This window comes from Mytilus edulis, chromosome 3 (assembly GCF_963676685.1).
Source record: "Mytilus edulis chromosome 3, xbMytEdul2.2, whole genome shotgun sequence".
NCBI classification, from domain to species: Eukaryota; Metazoa; Mollusca; class Bivalvia; order Mytilida; family Mytilidae; genus Mytilus; species Mytilus edulis.
Window position 1 is genome coordinate 36,530,822 of NC_092346.1, and position 22,462 is coordinate 36,553,283.

The window sequence follows — 22,462 nt, forward strand, 5'->3', positions numbered from 1 at the left end:
GATAATTTTTTTCATTTTGTATAATACTACAAACTAAGGTACTGAAATATGTCAAAGTTACACATTTTGTAAATAGATGTTCTAATGTCTCAACATGTTTAGTACAATAGCTACATTTATATGTTTGCCTGTAAAACTTTCTCCTAGAGAGCCACGCCCCTGTTGGCAATATCATATGTACAACTTTATAAATGAAATCTCGTATATACATATTGTTTACCCTTTGTAAGTTAATCCATATATGTTGGAAATTTACATTTGGGTATAATATTTCGATCTTGTTTATAACATTGTTAAATTCTAACAGCTGTAAATAAACGTCTTTAAAACTTTTCTTATTAAATATAATATTACTTTGATATTTAAGATATATCCATTTTAATTTTTCATATTGCCCTATAGTGACCACAGAATGTCTATACATATTTTCTGCTAATTTTGGAAGTATGGTTCTTGTGGTGATTCCTATGAAATGAATGAATAATGGTGTCCATACAGATGAATTTCCAGTTAAAACTTGAGTTATTCTATAAAAAAGTATGGCTTCACATTTCAGTTTAATGTCAGGAACTTGTTGTCCACCATCTTTATATTGTTTGGTAATTGTTGTTCTGTTTAACAGCTCAATATATATTCTTGCAGTATACAAGAATTTACTAATAATATAAGTGTTTAAAACTAAAACTTTATGTTTATATCGGAATTTTCTTTTTTTCCATTTGTCTATCTGTTGTTTCAGTCCATAATATTTCTTTTTCCAGTTAATTTCAACTGCATTTTCCCAAACCATATTCCAAGGACTTTAATTTCGTCTTTGATTAGTTTGTTTATACTGCCATAGTTTTTTGTATTAGGGTTTCCAATTTTCAAAATTTCGGTTTTGTTTTCATTAATTTTCGAGCCAGATACCAAACCAAATTGTTTAAATTCTTCGAGTAATTTTTCATAGTCTGTTAAATTTGTCGATATAATAGAACAATCATCTGCGTGTTGAAAAAGTTTTACATTTGTGTTATGATTAGGAATTTGTATTCCCTGTATATCATTGTTTCTGCGAACTTTACAGGCTAATGCTTCTATTATGACAGCATAGATACTCATACTTATTGGTCATCCTTGTCTTATGGATCTTGTAATTTCAATTTTGTCACTAAGTGCTCCATTTATAATAACCTTACTTGATATGTTAGTGTAAATGATTTCAATCCATCTTATAAAGTTTGACGGAAAATTCATCGCTCTTAACACTTGTATGATAAATTCATGTTCCACCCGATCAAAAGCCTTCTCCTGGTCAAATGAAATTAATATACCACTTATGCCATTCAAATCCATATACTCTAATATACGTTCTATAGATAAAAGATTGTCTGATATTAATTTTTCTGGTCCTGCACCTGTTTGATTTTTATCTGATAGTTTGTTTAATATTTTTGACAAGTTTTTACTTAAGAATTTGGTAAGAATTTTGTAAATCAACACTAAAAAGCATTGAAACATAAGATAAGAGATCTTAAGCATATACCGTATCAATATAGTGACCGACCACAAGATCATATATATATATCCTTGAAACTTCAAAAAACTAAATGGGGAAATGGTTTTTGGAAAATGAATGATAGTTTATTGAACAAAGAACTTTATATCGAATACATAAATAACTTTTAGATAAATTGGAAACAAAGGAAGAGTAACTATAACATTTTAGATTGGTGGGAAATTGGAAAGAAAAAAATTAAAGAATTGACAATACGTTTCTCAAAGCAATTAGTAGCTCGCGAAAGAATAAAACTTTCAGAAACATATATGCAACTTGAGAATGAAGAAAATAAAATTCAGCCTGACCAAACCATCATTGATAACTTAAGTGAAACTATAATTAAATTAGAAAATAAGGAAAAAATGGGAACAATAATACGTTCAAGACAAGATTATTACGAAGAAGATATAGATAACATAGATTTCTTTAAACAAGCAGAGGAAAAAAAAGGAGATAAACGAGAAGTAGAAAGTGTATTAGACAAAAATGGAAAATCATGCACATCTAAAAGTGAGGTTATTAAAATAGTGACAGATTTTTATTCCGATTTATATAAGTCCCAAAACATTGATAGACAATCATTGACAAACTATTTAGAAGACCTTAATCTAAATAAATTAACAGAAGACGACAAAAAAAAAAATTGATACCTTTATAACACAAGATGAATGTCTTAAATTATTAAAGGAATTCAAAAATAACAAATCTCCAGGAGTTGATGGAATAGGAAAGTCTTTTTACTTAAAATTCTGGAACATAATAGGGGAAGATCTGGTGGAAGTTTTGAACAATGTGTATTTAAACGGAGAACTCACAGAAACAATGAAGACAGGACTGATCTCACTAATATATAAAAATAAGGGTAATAGAAAAGACATGAAACAATGGCGACCGATTAGTCTACTATGTGTTGATTACAAAATTCTTACCAAATTCTTAAAAACACGACCGTGATGATCCGGGACTCACAACCCGAATGATTATTACGGTTATATGTTTTGGTGGACGACTTACCAATTGGTAATTGCGCCCTGGTAGGTGTAATACCACCAAATCATGGTTAGTCACATCCGGTTGCATACGAAAGTAGGTCTAAAAAAATATTCCCTTGAATTTGACCGTTGTAGGTAATTAATCCTACATTTTATGGCAGTAAAACTATTTCTGTGTCATAAACATGTCTTTGGTATTTCAAAACACCATTATTTTTTATTTGTGATTTCTATAGAAAATTTTGTAATCTTGAGGTTACATGGTGACTAAACCTTGTACACAGATAGAATAAGGGGAGAAATTTGATTGCTTAACTTTCAATGATGGTTATTTTCTTATATGCAATGAAATGTTATGTGAAACTTTTTCTATAAAACTGGACAGGATAAAACTTTACTCATGCCAAGTATTTCTTTATTTGAAACAAAGATAAATTCTGCACAATTTTTTGAAAAGTGCAAATTTAACAAAGACTAATAGGGAAAAATCAATGGTGGTATTACACCTGGTAAGTAAATTTGGAATTAGTCCATTATAGTAATATTTTACTTTAGAGATAATTCCATTTAATTAAAAATTAAAGAAAATAAATATAAATTCTAGGCGACCCTTTTTGTTTACAGGTGGTGCGCCTTATTAACCTGTACTAGTTTAAACTTATTTTATTAAATTTAAATAGAAATAAAACTTATAAAACAAATGAATGTTTTTTTTTTAATCTTTTATAAGGGGTTAAGAAATTTGGTTTTTGAGACTTCGGGTTTTGCCCTATACTTTTACATCTATTTTTTAACTAGAAGAAAAAATGCTGTATGTTTTTTGTTTATGTTTTTTGTTTTTTTCTCCATCTGTAGTTGTTAGTGTTATTGTTATAAATAACGTATTGTGTCACTTAATTATGTTTGTTTTAATTAAGATGGTCAGTTGCTTTGTCGTATTTCTTGAATACTATAAGTAGACTATGTTTGATCAGTTGCCCCAGCCAGTGGTCCCGTGAGAATCGTGTATACGCACTATCTCACGGAAGATACAAACCATGATAGTGTAGGTTAATTGCAACCTGGAACAAGGCATCGTCGTGTGCTCTGACTGATGATCAGTCAGGCAGAGAACAAGCCCATGTCTAACTCCCGAAATGCAATAACTGTTTCATGATATACCCCCCCTGAAAATCCAAATTGTGTAGATAGAGTAAAACAAAATAAAAAAATAATTAAATAAATGAAACTATTACTTATTTTCAAACAAAACGGGGCATTCTACTACTAAATTAATTACAAGGGTTCCAGTTTGAATTGTACGGGCTTTTTTGTCATTTCAGTACAATCGATATACTTTGCGCTGACTCCACTGTTTTCTAAGCTTCGTACATGTCAAACTGGATTTAACTTTAACTTAATTTCATGCCCTGTATGTCACGACTACCATGTCTGGGGGCGACCACTGGTTGGCACCGCTAATCTACATACATTTGTACGTGTCTACAAGTAATGCATACGACTTTTTAAATAATTTTGTTTGTTAGTTAAATTTTATATTTTTATATGTTAGTTGTAGCTTTAGCCTTTGAATTGAAATCTGAGTTGAGAAATTCGGTTTGTTGGTTTTTAAACTTAAATGCTAAGGGTACTATAGTAGTACTACCGATATGCTTAAAATGTTTGCTATTTTATAAAGTCGTAAAGGCACTTATATATTAATACATCTTTTACCCTTTCTGTGTTCCTTCATTTCACAATTGAACTATTTAATTGACCTTGTAGTGTTGTTGTTTTATACTTATGTAATCAAACAATAAAGATGTGGGTGTGTTTGATTGGGTGTATGGTTACTAAATCACGTCCTTGTACCTGGGTGTGTATGTACTAGCATTATAGTGGAGTAACACGTGTTTGTGGTGTGGCATTGGTGTTATTGAAGAAGTTGGGTAAGTTTTGTGTTTACATGTTTGCTTTATAACCTGTTATTTCTTCATATTCTTATTTCTTATTCTAGTTTTTTTTGTTTGTTTTTTTAAAATTTATTACGGATATTATCCTTTCAATGAAAATGTTTAAATATATATACTTGTCTTTGCATTTCATAGCTTACTTGGACTGCCATTTATAGAAAATTATCTGAACTTATGTATCCCTACCTAGTTCTGTTGTTTTTTTCTTTCTTTCTTTCTTTTCAGAGTTTAATTGCAATTTACGCATTGTTTTATACAAATGTCATATGTTTATATGTCCCCTTTTGTGGCATGAATAAAATTAATAATGGGTAGGACTGATTGTGCTTTTTCACTAAGCAGACTTTGCATCGAAAAATTTGTAACTCCTTGTGCTATTAACTCTTGGAACATAACATTTCTGTTATCGCTATATGTAGTGCACTCTAGCAGAAAGTGTTTTGCTGTTTCTGGTGCTCTACCGCAATTTTCGCACATTTCAGAATTTTTAACTCCTATTTTGAATAGATGTTTATTTAGTTTAGCATATCCAGTTCTAAGTCTGTACATACTAGTTTCTTTGCGCCTTATCATTTTTGGTAAGGACACCTTAAATGATATTTTTTCCTTTATTTTATACAAGTGTCTACCCTTTTTGTTGGAATCCCAGCTAGTTTGCCACATAGTTTTAAGTATATTTGTACATATAGTTTTAATATCTTCTTTATATAGTGGGGTATTTGCGTATATAATTTCATAATTCAAAGCATGTTTTGCTTGCATATCAGCTAACTCATTTCCCCAGATACCTACATGGCTAGGAATCCATTCGAGCACGACATTTATACCTGCTTTTAGTAGCGTTGTTATACGATAGTAAATATCATAAATAATTAAGTTATTGACCTTTGATAGAGGTCCCTGTATTGCCTGTAAAGCTGATAATGAATCAACAAATATTACAACATTTAATGGTAGAACATCTTGTATCCAATTGAGTGCAAGGAATATTGCCATAAGTTCACATGTAAATACTGATAAATTGTTATGCAGTCTATACCCTTTTTTATTTTGAATTCTGGTATTACATAAGCACAGCTACTGTTTCCACTATCTGGTTCTTTGGATCCGTCAGTATATATTTAAGGTCTTTCCTCTCCGCGAGGAAAGACCTTATTGTTAAGGTCTTTCCCCTACGTGAGGAAAGACCTTATTGTTTTTCTAATGTTTTTTTTTTCTTTTTTTTTTACTTCCAGCATTTGTTTGGCACGCCCTCCTACCGCTTCTATTGGAGTTATCAATATCAAAATTGAACCATCGATAGACCTCATTATGAACTGTTACCTGATGAACTTTTGTAGGATTTCATCATCCCCTTGAGAAGTTATCTCCCTTTTATTGATTTTTTTCAACATGGCCCCCCCCTCGTGGTTTTTAAAGATATCATGCCCTTATTTGGACAAAATGTACATCTCATCATTATGTGTTATCATATGAGGCTGCATAGGATTTCATCGTCCCCTATGAGAGTTATATCCCCTTGAAACAATTTCTTTCCTTTGCATTTTTTTCAAAAAGTATAAGAGATAGAATCGATTTGAAAACGGCAACATGTACAAGAACAGATAACAATGTTAATGAACATGTACAATAATTTTGTTATTAACCCTATAAGGAGTTATTTTCCTTGAAAAAATTAACATATTTTTTGAAAAATTCTATTTCGAGAAACGGAAGTCATAGAGACCTGGAACCTTCACCAATAATCTTTAATTCAAGTGACCTTCAATATGCACCCAAGGTCAAAGGTCACCGAGTGCAAAAAAAAAATAACGCTGCAATTTCAAGCTTACATATTAGGAAAACGATAAGACTTTGCTGCATACATACAGCGTATAAAATGTTCCTCTCGGCCAGCTCTACATTTTATAGAGTAAGACCAAAAATGTCTGACCGTCTGTTCAAAAGTTACATCGGGATGATTCTCAAAAGTATAGTATTTTGTGTATATCTTTTTAAAGGTAACAGATATCAACCTACTATAAACTGCAAAGATAATCAGTAATTCAAGACCTTCAATTTGAGGTCAATGTCAGGTCATGACGAAATTTCACCTTGACCTTCACAGTATACAATGACCTTGACCTTGTGATATTTAAAAGGTTAAGTGGTCCTGAGTTGAATGGCGCTAGTCCCATGTCTCTACGACTTCCGGTTCTTAAGTTTGGTATTGCATCATATGTTTGATGATTAATTGTGACCTTGGTGAACTTTGAAATTGTCCCAATTCTTTTTCTATAATGTTGTCCTTCAACTGTAGATTATTTATCATTTAACAGATTTCAGATATCTATTGTCGTTTTAGAGATAATTCAGTTTGAAGTTTTGCGAGCGGAGACATGTATTTCTGATTCAACAAAAGCCTACTACTTAAAATGTTTTAGAAATTGAAGAGGTTAACATAGTTATATGTTTGACAAAATACCAAAAACATTCCATGGAAAAAAACACCAAAAAATCAATTGAAATTTTCAAGTTTTGCATTGACTTTGTAAGTTTCATAACTTCTATTTATATATTAGTTGATATTGCATCATTTTTTGCACTTTATCAAATGGGGTCATCTGATATATCAAATTGAAGGTCTCAATACACTCTACTTAAAAATAAACATTTTAAACCTCTTTTTCATTCCAGGGGGAAGGGTGGGGTCATTTAGTGCAAACATTCAAATTTCTCAGATGGTCAGGTTGTCGCATATCAAATGAAAGAACATAAAGCGTACATTTCAAATTTCAAATTGACGACCCCCAAAAATTGGTCGGATAGGGTCATTGAGTGCAAAAAATACATTTTCTTTTACGATAGGGTTGTTGTATATCAAATGAAAGGTCATGATGTGTACATTTGAAATATCAAATTCCCATCCTCCAAAAAATGGTTGGATGGGGTTATAAAGTGCAAAAATCAACCTTTTTATAACATGGCATTGTCGCATGTCAAATGAAAGCTCATCTACCCTGTGTTACATATATCATAATTCCGATCTCAAAAATGTAGGCGGATGAGGTCATTAAGAGTAAAAAGCGAAAAGTTTCAGAAGGTATGCTTGTCGTATATCAAACGAAAGGTCGTACAAAGTACATTACGAAAACATCACTTTTACAGGAAAGACCTTTCAATTGTTTTACAAACAATTGAGATACTAGTTTTTTAAGGTCTTTCCTCTCCGCGAGGAAAGACCTTATTGTTTTTCTCCCGTTTTTTTTTTTTTTTTTTTTTTTTTTTTTTTTTTCATCCAGCATTTGTTTGACATGGCCTCCCCTCGTTTCTATTGGAGTTATCAAGACCAAATATGGACCATCAGTAGACCTCATCATGAAGTATTACCAGATGAGGCTGTGTAGGATTTCATCATCCCCTTTAGAAGTTATCTCCCTTTTATTGGTTTTTTTCGACATGCCCCCCCCTCGTTGTTTTTAAAGATATCATGACCTTATTTGGACAAAAGTTAGATCTCATCATGATGTGTTACCATATGAGGCTGCTAAGGATTTCATCATTCCCTATGAGAGTTACGTCCCCTTGAAGCAATTTCTTTCTTTTACATTTTTCTCAAAAAGTATTCAAGATAGAATCGATTGGAAAACGGCAACATGTACAAGACCAAATGGCAATGATAATAAACATACACAATCATTTTGTTGTTAACCCTTATAAGGAGTTATTTCCCTTGAAAAAATATACACAATTTTTGAAAAATTGTATCTCGAGAACCGGAAGTCGTAAAGACTTGGGACCTACACCAATAATCTTAAGTTCATGTGACCTTTAATTTGCACCCAAGGTCAAAGGTCACCGAGTGCAAAAAAAAATTACGCTGCAATTTCAAGCTTGCATATTAAGAAAACGATAAGAGTTTGCTGCATACTTACAGGGTAAAAAATGTTCCTCTTGACGAGCTCTACATTTTATACACTAAGCTCAAAAGATTCCGACTGTCTGTTCAAAAGTTACGACGGGATGATTCTTAAAAGTATAGTATTGTGTGTATATCTTTTTAAAGGTAACAGATATCAACCTACTATAAACTGCAAAGATGATCAGTAGTTCAAGACCTTCAATTTGAGGTCAATGTCAGGTCATGATGAAATTTCACCTTGACCATCACATTATACTATGACCTTGACCTTGTGACATTTGAAAGGTCAAGTGGTCCTGAGTTGAATGGTGATAGTCCCATGTCTCTACGACTTCTTGTTCTCAAGTTTTGTATTGCATCATATATTTGATGATTAATTGTGACCTTGGTGAACTTTGAAATTGTCCACATTCTTTTTCTATAATGTTGTCCTTCAACTGTAGATCATTTATCATTTAACAGATTTGAGATATCTATTGTCGTTTTAGAGATAATGCAGTTTGAAGTTTTGCGAGCGGAGGCATGTATTTCTGAATCATCAAAAGCTTACCACGAAAAATGTTTTAGAAATTGAAGAGGTTGACATAGTTATGTGTTTGATCAAATACCAAAAACATTCCATGGAAAAAAACACCAAAAAATCAATTTGAAATTTTCATGTTTTGCATTGACTTTGTAAGTTTCATAACTTCTATTTATATAGTTGATATTGCATCATTATTTGCACTTTGTCAAATGGGGTCATCTGATATATCAAATTGAAGGTCTTAATAAACTCTACTTAAAAAATGAAAATTTTAAACCCCCTTTTCATCCCAGGGGGAAGGGTGGGGTCATTTAGTGCAAACATTCAAATTTCTCAGATGGTAAGGTTGTCGCATATCAAATGAAAGAACATAAAGCGTACATTTCAAATTTCAAATTGACGTCCCCCAAAAATTGGTTGGATGGGGTCATTGAGTGCAAAAAATAAATTTTCTTTTACGATAAGGTTGTTGTATATCAAATGAAAGGTCATGATGTATTCATTTGAAATATCAAATTCCCAACCTCCAAAAATTGGTTGGATGGGGTTATTAAGTGCAAAAATCAAACTTTTTAAAACATGGCGTTGTCGCATATCAAATGAAAGCTCATCTACCCTATGTTACATATATCATACTTCCGATCTCAAAAATGTAGGCGGATGAGGTCATTAAGTGTAAAAAGCGGAAAGTTACAGAAGGTATGCTTGTCGTATATCGAACGAAAGGTCGTACAAAGAACATTACGAAAACATCACTTTTACAGGAAAGACCTTTCAATTGTTTTACAAACAATTGAGATACTAGTTAAGGTCTTTCCTCTCCGCGAGGAAAGACCTTATTGTTTTTCTCCTGTTTTTTTTTGTTTTTTTTTGTTTTTTTTTTTTTTTCATCCAGCATTTCTTTGACATGGCCTCCCCTCGTTTCTATTGGAGTTATCAAGACCAAATATGGACCATCGGTAGAACTCATCATGAAGTATTACCAGATGAGGCTGTGTAGGATTTCATCATCCTCTTTAGAAGTTATCTCCCTTTTATTGGGTTTTTTCGACATGGCCCCCCCTCGTTGTTTTTGAAGATATCATGACCTTATTTGGACAACAGTTAGATCTCATCATGATGTGTTACCATATGAAGCTGCTAAGGATTTCATTATTCCCTATGAGAGTTACGTCCCCTTGAAGCAATTTCTTTTTTTTACATTTTTCTCAAAAAGTATTCAAGATAGAATTGATTTGAAAACGGCAACATGTACAAGACCAGATGGCAATGATAATGAACATATACAATCATTTTGTTGTTAACCCTTATAAGGAGTTATTTCCCTTGAAAAAATATACACAATTTTTGAAAAATTGTATCTCGAGAACCGGAAGTCGTAAAGACTTGGGACCTACACCAATAATCTTAAGTTCATGTGACCTTTAATTTGTACCCAAGGTCAAAGGTCACCAAGTGCAAAAAAAAATTACGCTGCAATTTCAAGCTTGCATATTAAGAAAACAATAAGAGTTTGCTGCATACTTACAGCGTATAAAATGTTCCTCTCTATGAGCTCTACATTTTATACACTGAGCTCAAAAGTGTCCGACTGTCTGTTCAAAAGTTACGACGGGATGATTCTTAAAAGTATAGTATTGTGTGTATATCTTTTTGAAGGTAACAGATATCAACCTACTATAAACTGCAAAGATGATCAGTAATTCAAGACCTTCAATTTGAGGTCAATGTCAGGTCATGATGAAATTTCACCTTGACCTTCACAGTATACTATGACCTTGACCTTATGACATTTGAAAGGTCAAGTGGTCCTGAGTTGAATGGTGCTAGTCCCATGTCTCTACAACTTCCGGTTCTTAAGTTTGGTATTGCATCATATATTTGATGATTAATTGTGACCTTGGTGAACTTTGAAATTGTCCCAATTCTTTTTCTATAATGTTGTCCTTCAACTGTAGATCATTTATCATTTAACAGATTTGAGATATCTATTGTCGTTCTAGAGATAATGCAGTTTGAAGTTTTGCGAGCGGAGGCATGTATTTCTGAATCAACAAGAGCGTACCTCTTAAAATGTTTTAGAAATTGAAGAGGTTAACATAGTTCTATGTTTGACCAAATACCAAAAACATTCCATGGAAAAAAACGCCAAAAATTCAATTTGAAATTTTCAAGTTTTGCATTGACTTTGTAAGTTTCATAACTTCTATTTATATAGTTGATATTGCATCATATTTTGCACTTTATCAAATGGGGTCATCTGATATATCAAATTGAAGGTCTTAATAAGCTCTACTTAAAAATGAAAATTTTAAACCCCATTTTCATCCCAGGAGGACGGGTGGGGTCATTTAGTGCAAACATTCAAATTTCTCAGATGGTAAGGTTGTCGCATATCAAATGAAAGAACATAAAGCGTACATTTCAAATTTAAAATTGACGTCTCCCAAAAATGGGTTGGATGGGGTCACTGAGTGCAAAAAAATAATTTTCTTTTAAGATAGGGTTGTTGTATATTAAATGAAAGGTCATGATGTGTACATTTGGAATATCAAATCCCGACCTCCAAAAATTAGTTGGATAGGATTATTAAGTGCAAGAATCAAACTTTCTAGAACATAGAGTTGTTGCATATCAAATGAAAGCTCATCTACTCTATGTTATTTATATCATAATTCCGATCTCAAAATTGTAGGCGGATGAGGTCATTAAGTGTTAAAAGTGGAAAGTTTCAGAAGGTATGCTTGTCGTATATCAAACGAAAGGTCGTACAAGGTACATTACGAAAACATCACTTTTACAGGAAAGACCTTTCAATTGTTTTACAAACAATTGAGATACTAGTTTTTCTCCTGTTTTTTTTTGTTTTTTTTTTTTTCATCCAGCATTTGTTTGACATGGCCTCCCTTCGTTTCTATTGGAGTTATCAAGACCAAATATGGACCATCGGTAGACCTCATCATGAAGTATTACAAGATGAGGCTGTGAAGGATTTCATCATCCCCTTTAGAAGTTATCTCCCTTTTATTGTTTTTTTTCGACATGGCCCCCCCTCGTTGTTTTTAAAGATATCATGACCTTATTTGGACAAAAGTTCAACCTCATCATGATGTGTTACCATATGAGGCTGCTAAGGATTTCTTAATTCCCTATGAGAGTTATGTCCCCTTGAAGCAATTTCTTTCTTTTACATTTTTCTCAAAAAGTATTCAAGATAGAATCGATTTGAAAACGGCAACATGTACAAGACCAGATGGCAATGATAATAAACATATACAATCATTTTGTTGTTAACCCTTATAAGGAGTTATATCCCTTGAAAAAATATACACAATTTTTGAAAAATTGTATCTCGAGAACAGGAAGTCGTAAAGACTTGGGACCCACACCAATAATCTTAAGATCATGTGACCTTTAATTTGCACCCAAGGTCAAAGGTCACTGAGTGCAAAATAAAATTACGCTGTAATTTCAAGCTTACATATTAGGAAAACGATAAGACTTTGCTGCATACATACAGCGTATAAAATGTTCCACTCGACAAGTTCTACATTTTATATAATAAGCCCAAAAATGTCCAACCGTCTGTTCAAAAGTTACAACGGGATGATTCTTAAAAATATAGCATTTTGTGTATATCTTTTTAAAGGTAACAGATATCAACCTACTATAAACTGCAAAGATGATCAGTAATTCAAGACCTTCAATTTGAGGTCAATGTCAGGTCATGATGAAATTTCACCTTGACCTTCACATTATACTATGACCTTGACATTGTGATATTTGAAAGGTCAAGTGGTCCTGAGTTGAATGGTGATAGTCCCATGTCTCAACGACTTCCGGTTCTCAAGTTTGGTATTGCATCATATATTTGATGATTAATTGTGACCTTGGTGAACTTTGAAATTGTCCCAATTCTTTTCAATAATGTTGTCCTTCAACTGTAGATCATTTATCATTTAACAGATTTGAGATATCTATTGTCGTTTTAGAGATAATGCAGTTTGAAGTTTTGCGAGCGGAGGCATGTATTTCTGAATCATCAAGAGCTTACCACTTAAAATGTTTTAGAAATTGAAGAGGTTGATATAGTTATATGTTTGACCAAATACCAAAAACATTCCATGGAAAATAACGCCAAAAATTTAATTTGAAATTTTCAAGTTTTGCATTGACTTTGTAAGTTTCATAACTTCTATTTATATAGTTGATATTGCATCATTATTTGCACTTTGTCAAATTGGGTCATCTGATATATCAAATTGAAGGTCTTAATAAACTCTACTTAAAAATGAAAATTTTAAACCCCCTTTTCATCCCAGGAGGACGGGTGGGGTCATTTAGTGCAAACATTCAAATTTCTCAGATGGTAAGGTTGTCGCATATCAAATGAAAGAACATAAAGCGTACATTTCAAATTTCAAATTGACGTCTACCAAAAATGGGTTGGATCGGGTCATTGAGTGCAAGAAATGAGTGTTCTTTTAAGGTAGGGTTGTTGTATATCAAATGAAAGGTCATGATGTGTACATTTGAAATATCAAATTCCCGACCTCCAAAAATTAGTTGGATAGGGTAACTAAGTGCAAAAATCAAACTTTCTAGAACATGGTGTTGTCGCATATCAAATGAAAGCTCATCTACTCTGTTCTATATATCATAATTCCGATCCCAAAAATGTAGGCGGATGAGGTCATTAAGTGTAAAAAGCGAAAAGTTTCAGAAGGTATGCTTGTCGTGTATCAAACGAAAGGTCGTACAAAGTACAATACGAAAACATCACTTTTACTGGAAAGACCTTTCAATTGTTTTACAAACAATTGAGATACTAGTGTTTTTTAAGGTCTTTCCCCTACGTGAGGAAAGACCTTATTGTTAAGGTCTTTCCCCTACGTGAGGAAAGACCTTATTGTTTTTCTAATGTTTTTAAGGTCTTTCCCCTACGTGAGGAAAGACCTTATTGTTTTTCTAATTAAGGTCTTTCCCCTACGTGAGGAAAGACCTTATTGTTAAGGTCTTTCCCCTAGGTGAGGAAAGACCTTATTGTTTTTCTAATTAAGGTCTTTCCCCTACGTGAGGAAAGACCTTATTGTTTTTAAGGTCTTTCCTCTCCGCGAGGAAAGACCTTATTGTTTTTCGCATGTTTTTTTAAGGTCTTTCCTCTCCGCGAGGAAAGACCTTATTGTTTTTCTAATGTTTTTTTTTCTTTTTTTCTTCCAGCATTTTTTTGGCACGCGCTCCTACCGCTTCTATTGGAGTTATCAATACCAAAATTGAATCATCGATAGACCTAAACATGAACTTTTACCAGATGAACTTTTGTAGGATTTCACCATCCCCTTTAGAAGTAATCTCCCTTTCATTGATTTTTTTCAACATGGTCCCCCACAAATGTGTTAAAAGATATCATGACTTTATTTGGACAATATGTAGATCTCATCATGATGTATTACCATATGAGGCTGCATAAGATTTCATCATCCCCTTTGAGAGTTGTATCCCCTTGAAGCAATTTCTTTTATTTGCATTTTTCTCAAAAAGTATTACAGACAGAATTGAATTGAAAATGACAGCATGTAATAGAACAGATGGCAATGTTTATAAACATAAACAATTAATTTGTTACTAACCCTTATATGGAGTTATTTCCCTTTAAAAATTTAAAATAATTTTTCAAAAATTCTATTTCGAGAACCGGAAGTCATAGAGACTTGGAACCTTCACCAATAATCTTAAATTCATATGACCTTTAATATGCACCTAAAGTCAAAGGTCATCGAGTGCAAAAAAAAATTAAGCTGCAGTTTCAAGCTTACATATTAGGAAAACGATAAGACTTTGCTGCATACATACAGCGTATAAAATGTTGTTCTCGACGAGCTCTACATTTTATACTATAAGTCCAAAAATTTCAGACCGTCTGTTCAAAAGTTGCAACGGGATAAGTCTTAAAAGTATAGTATTGTGTGTATATCTTTTTAAAGGTAACAGATATCAACCTACTATAAACTGCAAAGATGATCAGTAATTAAAGACCTTAAATTTTAGGTCGATGTCAGGTCATGACGAAATTTCACCTTGACCTTCACAGTATACAATGACCTTGACCTTGTGATATTTGAAAGGTTAAGTGGTCCTGAGTTGAATGGTGCTAGTCCCATGTCTCTACGACTTCCGGTTCTTAAGTTTGGTATTGCATCATATATTTGATGATTAATTGTGACCTTGGTGAACTTTGAAATTGTCCCAATTCTTTTTCTATAATGTTGTCCTTCAACTGTAGATCATTTATAATTTAACAGATTTGATATATCTGGTGTCATTTTAGAGATAATGCAGTTTGAAGTTTTGCGAGCGGTAGCATGTATTTCTGAATCAACAACAGCTTACCCCTTAAAATGTTTTAGAAATTGAAGAAGTTCACATAGTTATATCATTGACCAAATACCAAAAACATTGCATTGAAAAAAACACCAAAAAAATCATTTCGAAATTTTCATGTTTTGCATTGACTTTGTAAGTTTCATAACTTCTATTTATATAATTGATATTGCATCATTTTTTGCACTTTGTCAAATGGGGTCATCTGATATATCAAATTGAAGGTCTCAATAAACTCTACTTAAAAACGAAAATTTTAAACCTCTTTTTCATCCCAGGTGGAAGGGTGGGGTCATTTAGTGCAAAAATTCAAACTTCTTAGATGGTTAGGTTGTCGCATATCAAATGAAAGAACATAAAGCGTACATTTCACATTTCAAATTGACGTCTCTCGAAAATTGGTTAGATGGGGTCATTGAGTGCAAAAAATAAATTTTCTTTACGATAGGTTTGTTGTATATCAAATGAAAGGTCATGATGTGAACATTTGAAATATCGAATTCCCAACCTCCAAAAATTGGTTGGATGGGGTTATTAAGTGCAATAATCAAACTTTTTAGAACACGGCGTTGTCGCATTTCAAATGAAAACTCATCTACCCTGTGTTACATATATCATACTTCCGATCTCAAAAATGTAGGCGAATGAGGTCATTAAGAGTAAAAAGCGAAAAGTTTCAGAAGGTATGCTTGTCGTATATCAAACGAAAGGTCGTACAAAGTACATTACGAAAACATCACTTTTACAGGAAAGACTTTTCAATTGTTTTACAAACAATTGAGATACTAGTTTTTTAAGGTCTTTCCTCTCCGCGAGGAAAGACCTTATTGTTTTTCTCCCGTTTTTTTTTTTTTTTTTTTTTTTTTTTTTTTTTTTCATCCAGCATTTGTTTGACATGGCCTCCCCTCGTTTCTATTGGAGTTATCAAGACCAAATATGGACCATCAGTAGACCTCATCATGAAGTATTACCAGATGAGGCTGTGTAGGATTTCATCATCCCCTTTAGAAGTTATCTCCCTTTTATTGGTTTTTTTCGACATGCCCCCCCCTCGTTGTTTTTAAAGATATCATGACCTTATTTGGACAAAAGTTAGATCTCATCATGCCGGTATCATAGTTTTACTTAATATGTGCATACATCTACTTCTTTGACTCTTTTTCAGACAAAGAAGACAATAAAGTTTGCTGATGCTGTTGTTGTACAAGGTTATAATATTTATATCAAATCACTGGGAATGACCAAATATGTTTTGACTACACATGGTAGATTCGATCTAATTCAGGTATATTATCAAAATGAAGTAAAGAAAGTTATATGTTATGGGGAGTAGTCAAAACTCTGAAATAGCAGTTAAATTTTCTTCATGGTTTTTAAGCTTAACAGCTCAATTGAACCCTTTTTGTGTTGTTTTTGTCACACCTGCAATAAATGTTAATGTAGGCAAGACTTCAATAATCATTCATTTGAAATTATTCACAATCCAATAAAGTCTGGCTAACAAGGTCTTATCATATACAACCTTGTCAGCCAGACATTAACCTCATACTGATTAAATTATACAATAAGGTCTGTTATTCAGTTAATATTCATGGGGATGGCTGGATAGGTCTATGTAACAGCCACTATGTTCCGTCAGTTACTTTGTTCCATCCGAACTTTTCAACTAGTTGTTTTATTCCGAGTGCAGTCGAAAAACCAGTAAAAAAGTAGCTAGTTGAAAAGTCACCGAACAATGTAGCTAGTTGAATAGTTCTGGCTGAACAGAACAACTAGTTAGCAAAATTTAAGGTGTATTTCATAGCTCACATAAAACGGTTTATCATTCAAATTTAGTATTCATAGTACCCTCAAGAGAGGGAAGAATACCCCCGCTCCTGTTGTGGGTACTTTTAAAAATATCAATTTCAGATTAATGTATAACAATAAATTAGAACTTATTCCGTTATTTTACTTTGCATCAATTCTCAAAATGGAACTTTGTGACTAGTTGATAAGTTCCGTTGGAACTTTTGGGCTAGTTTTTTAGTTCCAGTTTTGACTAATTTGGCAAAAAGGAACTTTCTAACTAGCTGATATGTTTCGTTGGAACTTTTCAACTAGTCACTTTGTTCCCGGTGGACCTTTAAACCAGAGGAAGAACAAAGTAACTAGTTCATAAGTTCCTCTGGAACTTTTCGGCTTGTAAGTTTTTTCCACCCCGAACTTTCCAACGTTGGAACAAAAGAGCATTTACATAAACAGTATATTATATAAGGATTTGATCCCATCTCATATATCATATGTGTTGTTCAAAGTAGATAAATGTGTTTTGTATGGATCATGCTTATTCGATGTCTAGCCATATGAAATAGTGCTAAATTTATGACATTGGCCTTGACCTCATTTTCATGCTCTGACAGTAAGGTTTAGTTTTAAGGATGATGCCATAATTCTCAGCAATTACACACACATGACAGGTCAATGATATTTAGTACCTGTATGTATAAATTTAGGAAAAGATGTCTCTCTGATATTATAGAGATAAATAATATATGGCCCTGGCTTTATTTTTATGTTCCAGTGGTCGGGTTAAGTTTTTGGAATAGGTTTTTGGTCAATTCATGATGGATTGAGATTATTTTTAATGCTCAAGTTTTTTTTTCAATTGTACTTTGTTTTTATTGTTTTCAATAGTTCAATTCTATTTGATGATATATTAAAGATGCTAATCTTTATTTTTCAAGTTACCAATGTGGAGATCAACAAGTAGCTTTTGCAATAGTCCTTGGATAATAATGATGAATAGAACTGGGATGATAAAAGAAGATCTGTGGTCATCTGATATTGTAAGTATATGTGTAGCAGAATCAGATACTAGGGTACATCTAATAACTTATACTCTGTACTGCTGTAATTCTCATGCACTATCTCAATTGTATTTGTAAATCTTCAAATTTACCTGAGGAACTATATAAGATAGGTTGGTTTATACTCACAATAATAAAGACTATTATAATATGTATAGGATGAAATAATTCCCATTATGTATATTAATGCATTTTGTTTTCTGCCGCATTGTAAATTAATTGGCCAGTCTCAGACTTTTACTTACTTGATATATTGTTTTAAATTGTTATATGGTCAAATGATAAGCACTTCATGTTTTCGATTAAAGTGTAAATTTATTCATTTATATTAGTAAAAATGATAATATATTTTGTTGTATACTGTAGCTTAATGTGAAGATATACATAATTTTAGAAACATATTTATTAAATTTTATGTGTTATTTTAGGACAATGACAGTCAGTCGATAATGACAGCAAAATTGTTCCCTGTGTTCCATGCTACAGAAAATGTTGGGTTAAAGGAAATTCTCTGGCTTCAAGGTCAAACAGAGGATAAGGATGGGTCAATATTAAAAAGGTATGGTGAACAAAGGTGTCATCGCTCTAGACATGAGTTGAAGATTATTATTTGTTAAAAATTTGAAATCTCCCAATGACCAATCCACCGACAGGAAAGTAAACTACCATTTTGATCAAAAATATTTCTTTTTTATGGAAATTTCCTTCATATTTACCATTACTTGAAACTGAATAATTTTGTTTAGCATTTAAAAATTTTACAAATTATTATCATAAATCATTTATTAAGGACTTTATAATTCAATATTTGTAATGTAAAAAGAAAGAGATGAAATAACAAATTAAAGTTAACAACACAGATTTTTTTCTTCTGCTTGATCACCCTCTGGTAAAAAAAAAAGATCAATAGAGGGTATAAAGATAGTATGATATGTTTATTTCAATATAAATCTGTTGAATGCCTTTCAGGATATCATTTCTTTCAAATCACATTATGTCCTTTTTGTCAAGGTTTCAAAAATTATGTCAAACTCTTCATGGAGTTTATGACATTTGGACAGAAACTTTTTTTATGATCAAAAGATATGATAAAGGTGACTAGTAAAATTTTATTGGGACTATTGAGCTTTTTCAAAAAGATAAATGTCTGAATATTGGTCTTTGGACTAGTAGTAGGAGAAAAATTTGGTGCTGACTTAGAGTTTGATCCTAGATGAATTAATATGCTGTTGAAAATTACAATGGTGTTGATAAATGTTAATTATAGTTTTGTATAATTTTAGATGGAGATCATCATGGAGGCTATCCCTACAAGATATTTTAGACTTGGTAAACATTGAAGAGGAGTTCCAATGGAAGAGGTATAAAGTTCTGCTTTTATCTTAAATGTTTACATTATCTATTTATATATAAAAAAAAACATATTAACTTCAGAAAATTGTAGATAACATTCTAATCTTGTGCAAAAACTATGTCTTGCCAGAGATAAAAGTTGCAGAATGGGTGACATATGAATTAAATTCTGACGAGGAAAAGTATAAAAAATTTGTATAAACTATGAAACTTTATATTTTGGAAGATAGAAGACCTGGGTGCATCACATGGTGTATGCATATACCTTATGTTATGAATTTCCCTTCTGTCATATGACCCCATTTTCATAGTTCAGTGACTGCTTGAAATTTATTTTAGAGTTTTTTGTCATATGAAATACTTTTATTGTGGGTAATAGAATATCCATAATTGGTATATTGGATTCTTGCAAGGTCGTCCTGATCACCAGACAGGATTCACCTGACCTCAACCTCATTTAAGGTATCAGAGATCAAGGTTAAGTATTCTTGGAAAAGGCTTTATCTCAGATATTATAAGCAATGGGACAACTAAGATGGGTGATTGTAAGGTGTTCATAGCAGACTTGCAGGGTTCATCTTGTCTTGGCAATGGCCTCAATTTCATGGTTCATTGGTTAATGTTATATTTTTGTCATTTGGTCTGTTTCTTAGATATTTTAAGCAATATATTAGATGTACATATATATATATGTATTTGGTTTAAGGAATGCTTGTAAGATGTACATGTCTGTCTGGCAAGTCTCATCGACCATGACCTTTTTAACTGGTTCATTGGACAATGTTGAGTTTTCCAGTTTTATCTATTGATCAAATACTAAACTGAGCAATTGGGTCACTATATTTGGTTATAGAATAATTTTAAGGTGTAAAAGTCTATCTGGCATATTTCACCTACTATGACCTCATTTTAATCTGATCTTTCTTCTTTTTAGGCAGCTATTTTATGATGTGTGTCAAAGAAATATAGAAGATGGATTGAAAGAAAAGAAAAATATAGGATTTAGAAGTATTTATACTAGTGCTGTAATAGATGGATTTGCTGATGATATTCTTAAAACATTAGATGAAGGTATGTAGTTTTTTGTAACTTACAACACTAGATAAGGGAATGAAAACACATCAATGGAACACATGAAATGACTCATTTTCCTTGCTATATGAAATTTCTATTGAAAACTGGTCAGTCTAACCAGGTTTAACAGATGTAGCAAATTTCATGCTTGTATGACAGTCATTTCAGCTTCTGGGTTATCTTTGCCAAGGAAAAATTAATTAAATTTTGCTTATTAGATTAATTTCTCGTGGGCTGTCAATTAAATTTGGTATGTATGTCTCCTCTTGATAGGGATAAGCATATTTAGTTTTAATTATTTCAAAATTGAAATCATATGCCGTATCATTTGTTTACTTTCATAGTGGCAGCTAACAGTGAAGGTGAACCAGGTGTAACAGCAAGGACCCTAGCTAATATAGCTGATGTTCTGGGATGTATGGGAGGTGCACAAGGGGGATTGAGGAGTGGACCTGCAGCTAATAAATCTTGGGCTAAAGCTTTCCATCTGTTAGAAGTATGAGAATGCATCACACAAAGCCTTAAGTCTTAACCTCCTTTTAAGAGAGAACTCATTCAAACTTTTATTTAGGGTTTGAGCCAAGACAAGACTTTAACTCTTATAAAACAACAAGACTTTAATCTGTTTTTAATCAGTACCTGTAAATATCTGCAATAAATCTCTTATAAAAACATGTATAGTCTCTAAGATTTAAACAGTTACAAAAAAGATATACATTTATAGTTTGTCAAAGTTATGTTTAATGTACTATTCCTACATATATGTTATGTTTGATGAAAATATATAATGTGCATGCTGTCTTACTGACATCCATTAGCTAATTTTGAACACAGATTCAGCTTTCTTTACTGTAACTTTAATCAGTTTACCATCATCCCATACCACAGTATTGTTTTTTTAGTAAACTATTGTTGATGGAGATGGATATTATAAATACAAAAACAAGTTTCTTATTCATAGCAGTTTACTTATTTCTAGATTGGAGACTTGAAAAATGGAATAGCAGCTTTAGCAAAGGAACGATCTAGATGGTTAAGTCGACCTGACTTGTGTATCAGGGCCGCGAGGCATTATGAAGGAGCTGCTTCCATCTTCATAAGACATGCTGTCAAAACCGTCAAAGAAGTAAGTAGATAATCTATAATAAAGAATGGTTCTAATCTTATCTTTATTTCATGAAATTTGTGAACCTGTATTCTATAACAAAGTCAAAAAGCCAGACTCTGTTGTGCTGTTTCCAGCATTAGAGGCGGCGGTGTCAATTATTGTTAAGTACAAGGAGTGCAATTAATATGAGGATAGTCATATTGTTGGTGACAAGGCTTTTACACTCATTATATAATTTGATTGAATTGTATTCCAAGACCATATCACATAGCAAAGGAACGATCTAGATGGTTAGGTCGACCTGACTTGTGTATCAGGGCCGCGAGGCATTATGAAGGAGCTGCTTCCATCTTAATAAGACATGCTGTCAAAACCGTCAAAGAAGTAAGTAGATAATCTATAATAAAGAATGGTTCTAATCTTATCTTTATTTCATGAAATTTGTGAACCTGTATTCTATAACAAAGTCAAAAAGCCAGACTCTGTTGTGCTGTTTCCAGCATTAGAGGCGGCGGTGTCAATTATTGTTAAGTACAAGGAGTGCAATTAATATGAGGATAGTCATATTGTTGGTGACAAGGCTTTTACACTCATTATATAATTTGATTGAATTGTATTCCAAGACCATATCACATAGCAAAGGAACGATCTAGATGGTTAGGTCGACCTGACTTGTGTATCAGGGCCGCGAGGCATTATGAAGGAGCTGCTTCCATCTTCATAAGACATGCTGTCAAAACCGTCAAAGAAGTAAGTAGATAATCTATAATAAAGAATGGTTCTAAT

General features: G+C 32.5%; 2 protein-coding genes across 4 annotated transcripts in view; one reads left to right on the forward strand and one right to left on the reverse strand.

The window, feature by feature from the left end:
* The window catches only part of LOC139516381 (uncharacterized), a 341,046-nt gene that overhangs the window by 239,111 nt on the left and 79,473 nt on the right, over nucleotides 1-22,462 (reverse strand). The gene's annotated exons all lie outside the window — the stretch shown is intronic.
* LOC139518156 (L-fucose kinase-like) lies at nucleotides 1,807-21,721 on the forward strand. Its single transcript, XM_071309848.1, has 8 exons — nucleotides 1,807-2,055; nucleotides 16,458-16,577; nucleotides 18,019-18,120; nucleotides 18,570-18,700; nucleotides 19,425-19,502; nucleotides 20,429-20,565; nucleotides 20,913-21,064; nucleotides 21,548-21,721. The coding sequence occupies exons 1-8, from the start codon at nucleotides 1,807-1,809 to the stop codon at nucleotides 21,704-21,706; spliced, it is 1,128 nt and encodes a 375-aa protein (XP_071165949.1). The 3' UTR covers nucleotides 21,707-21,721.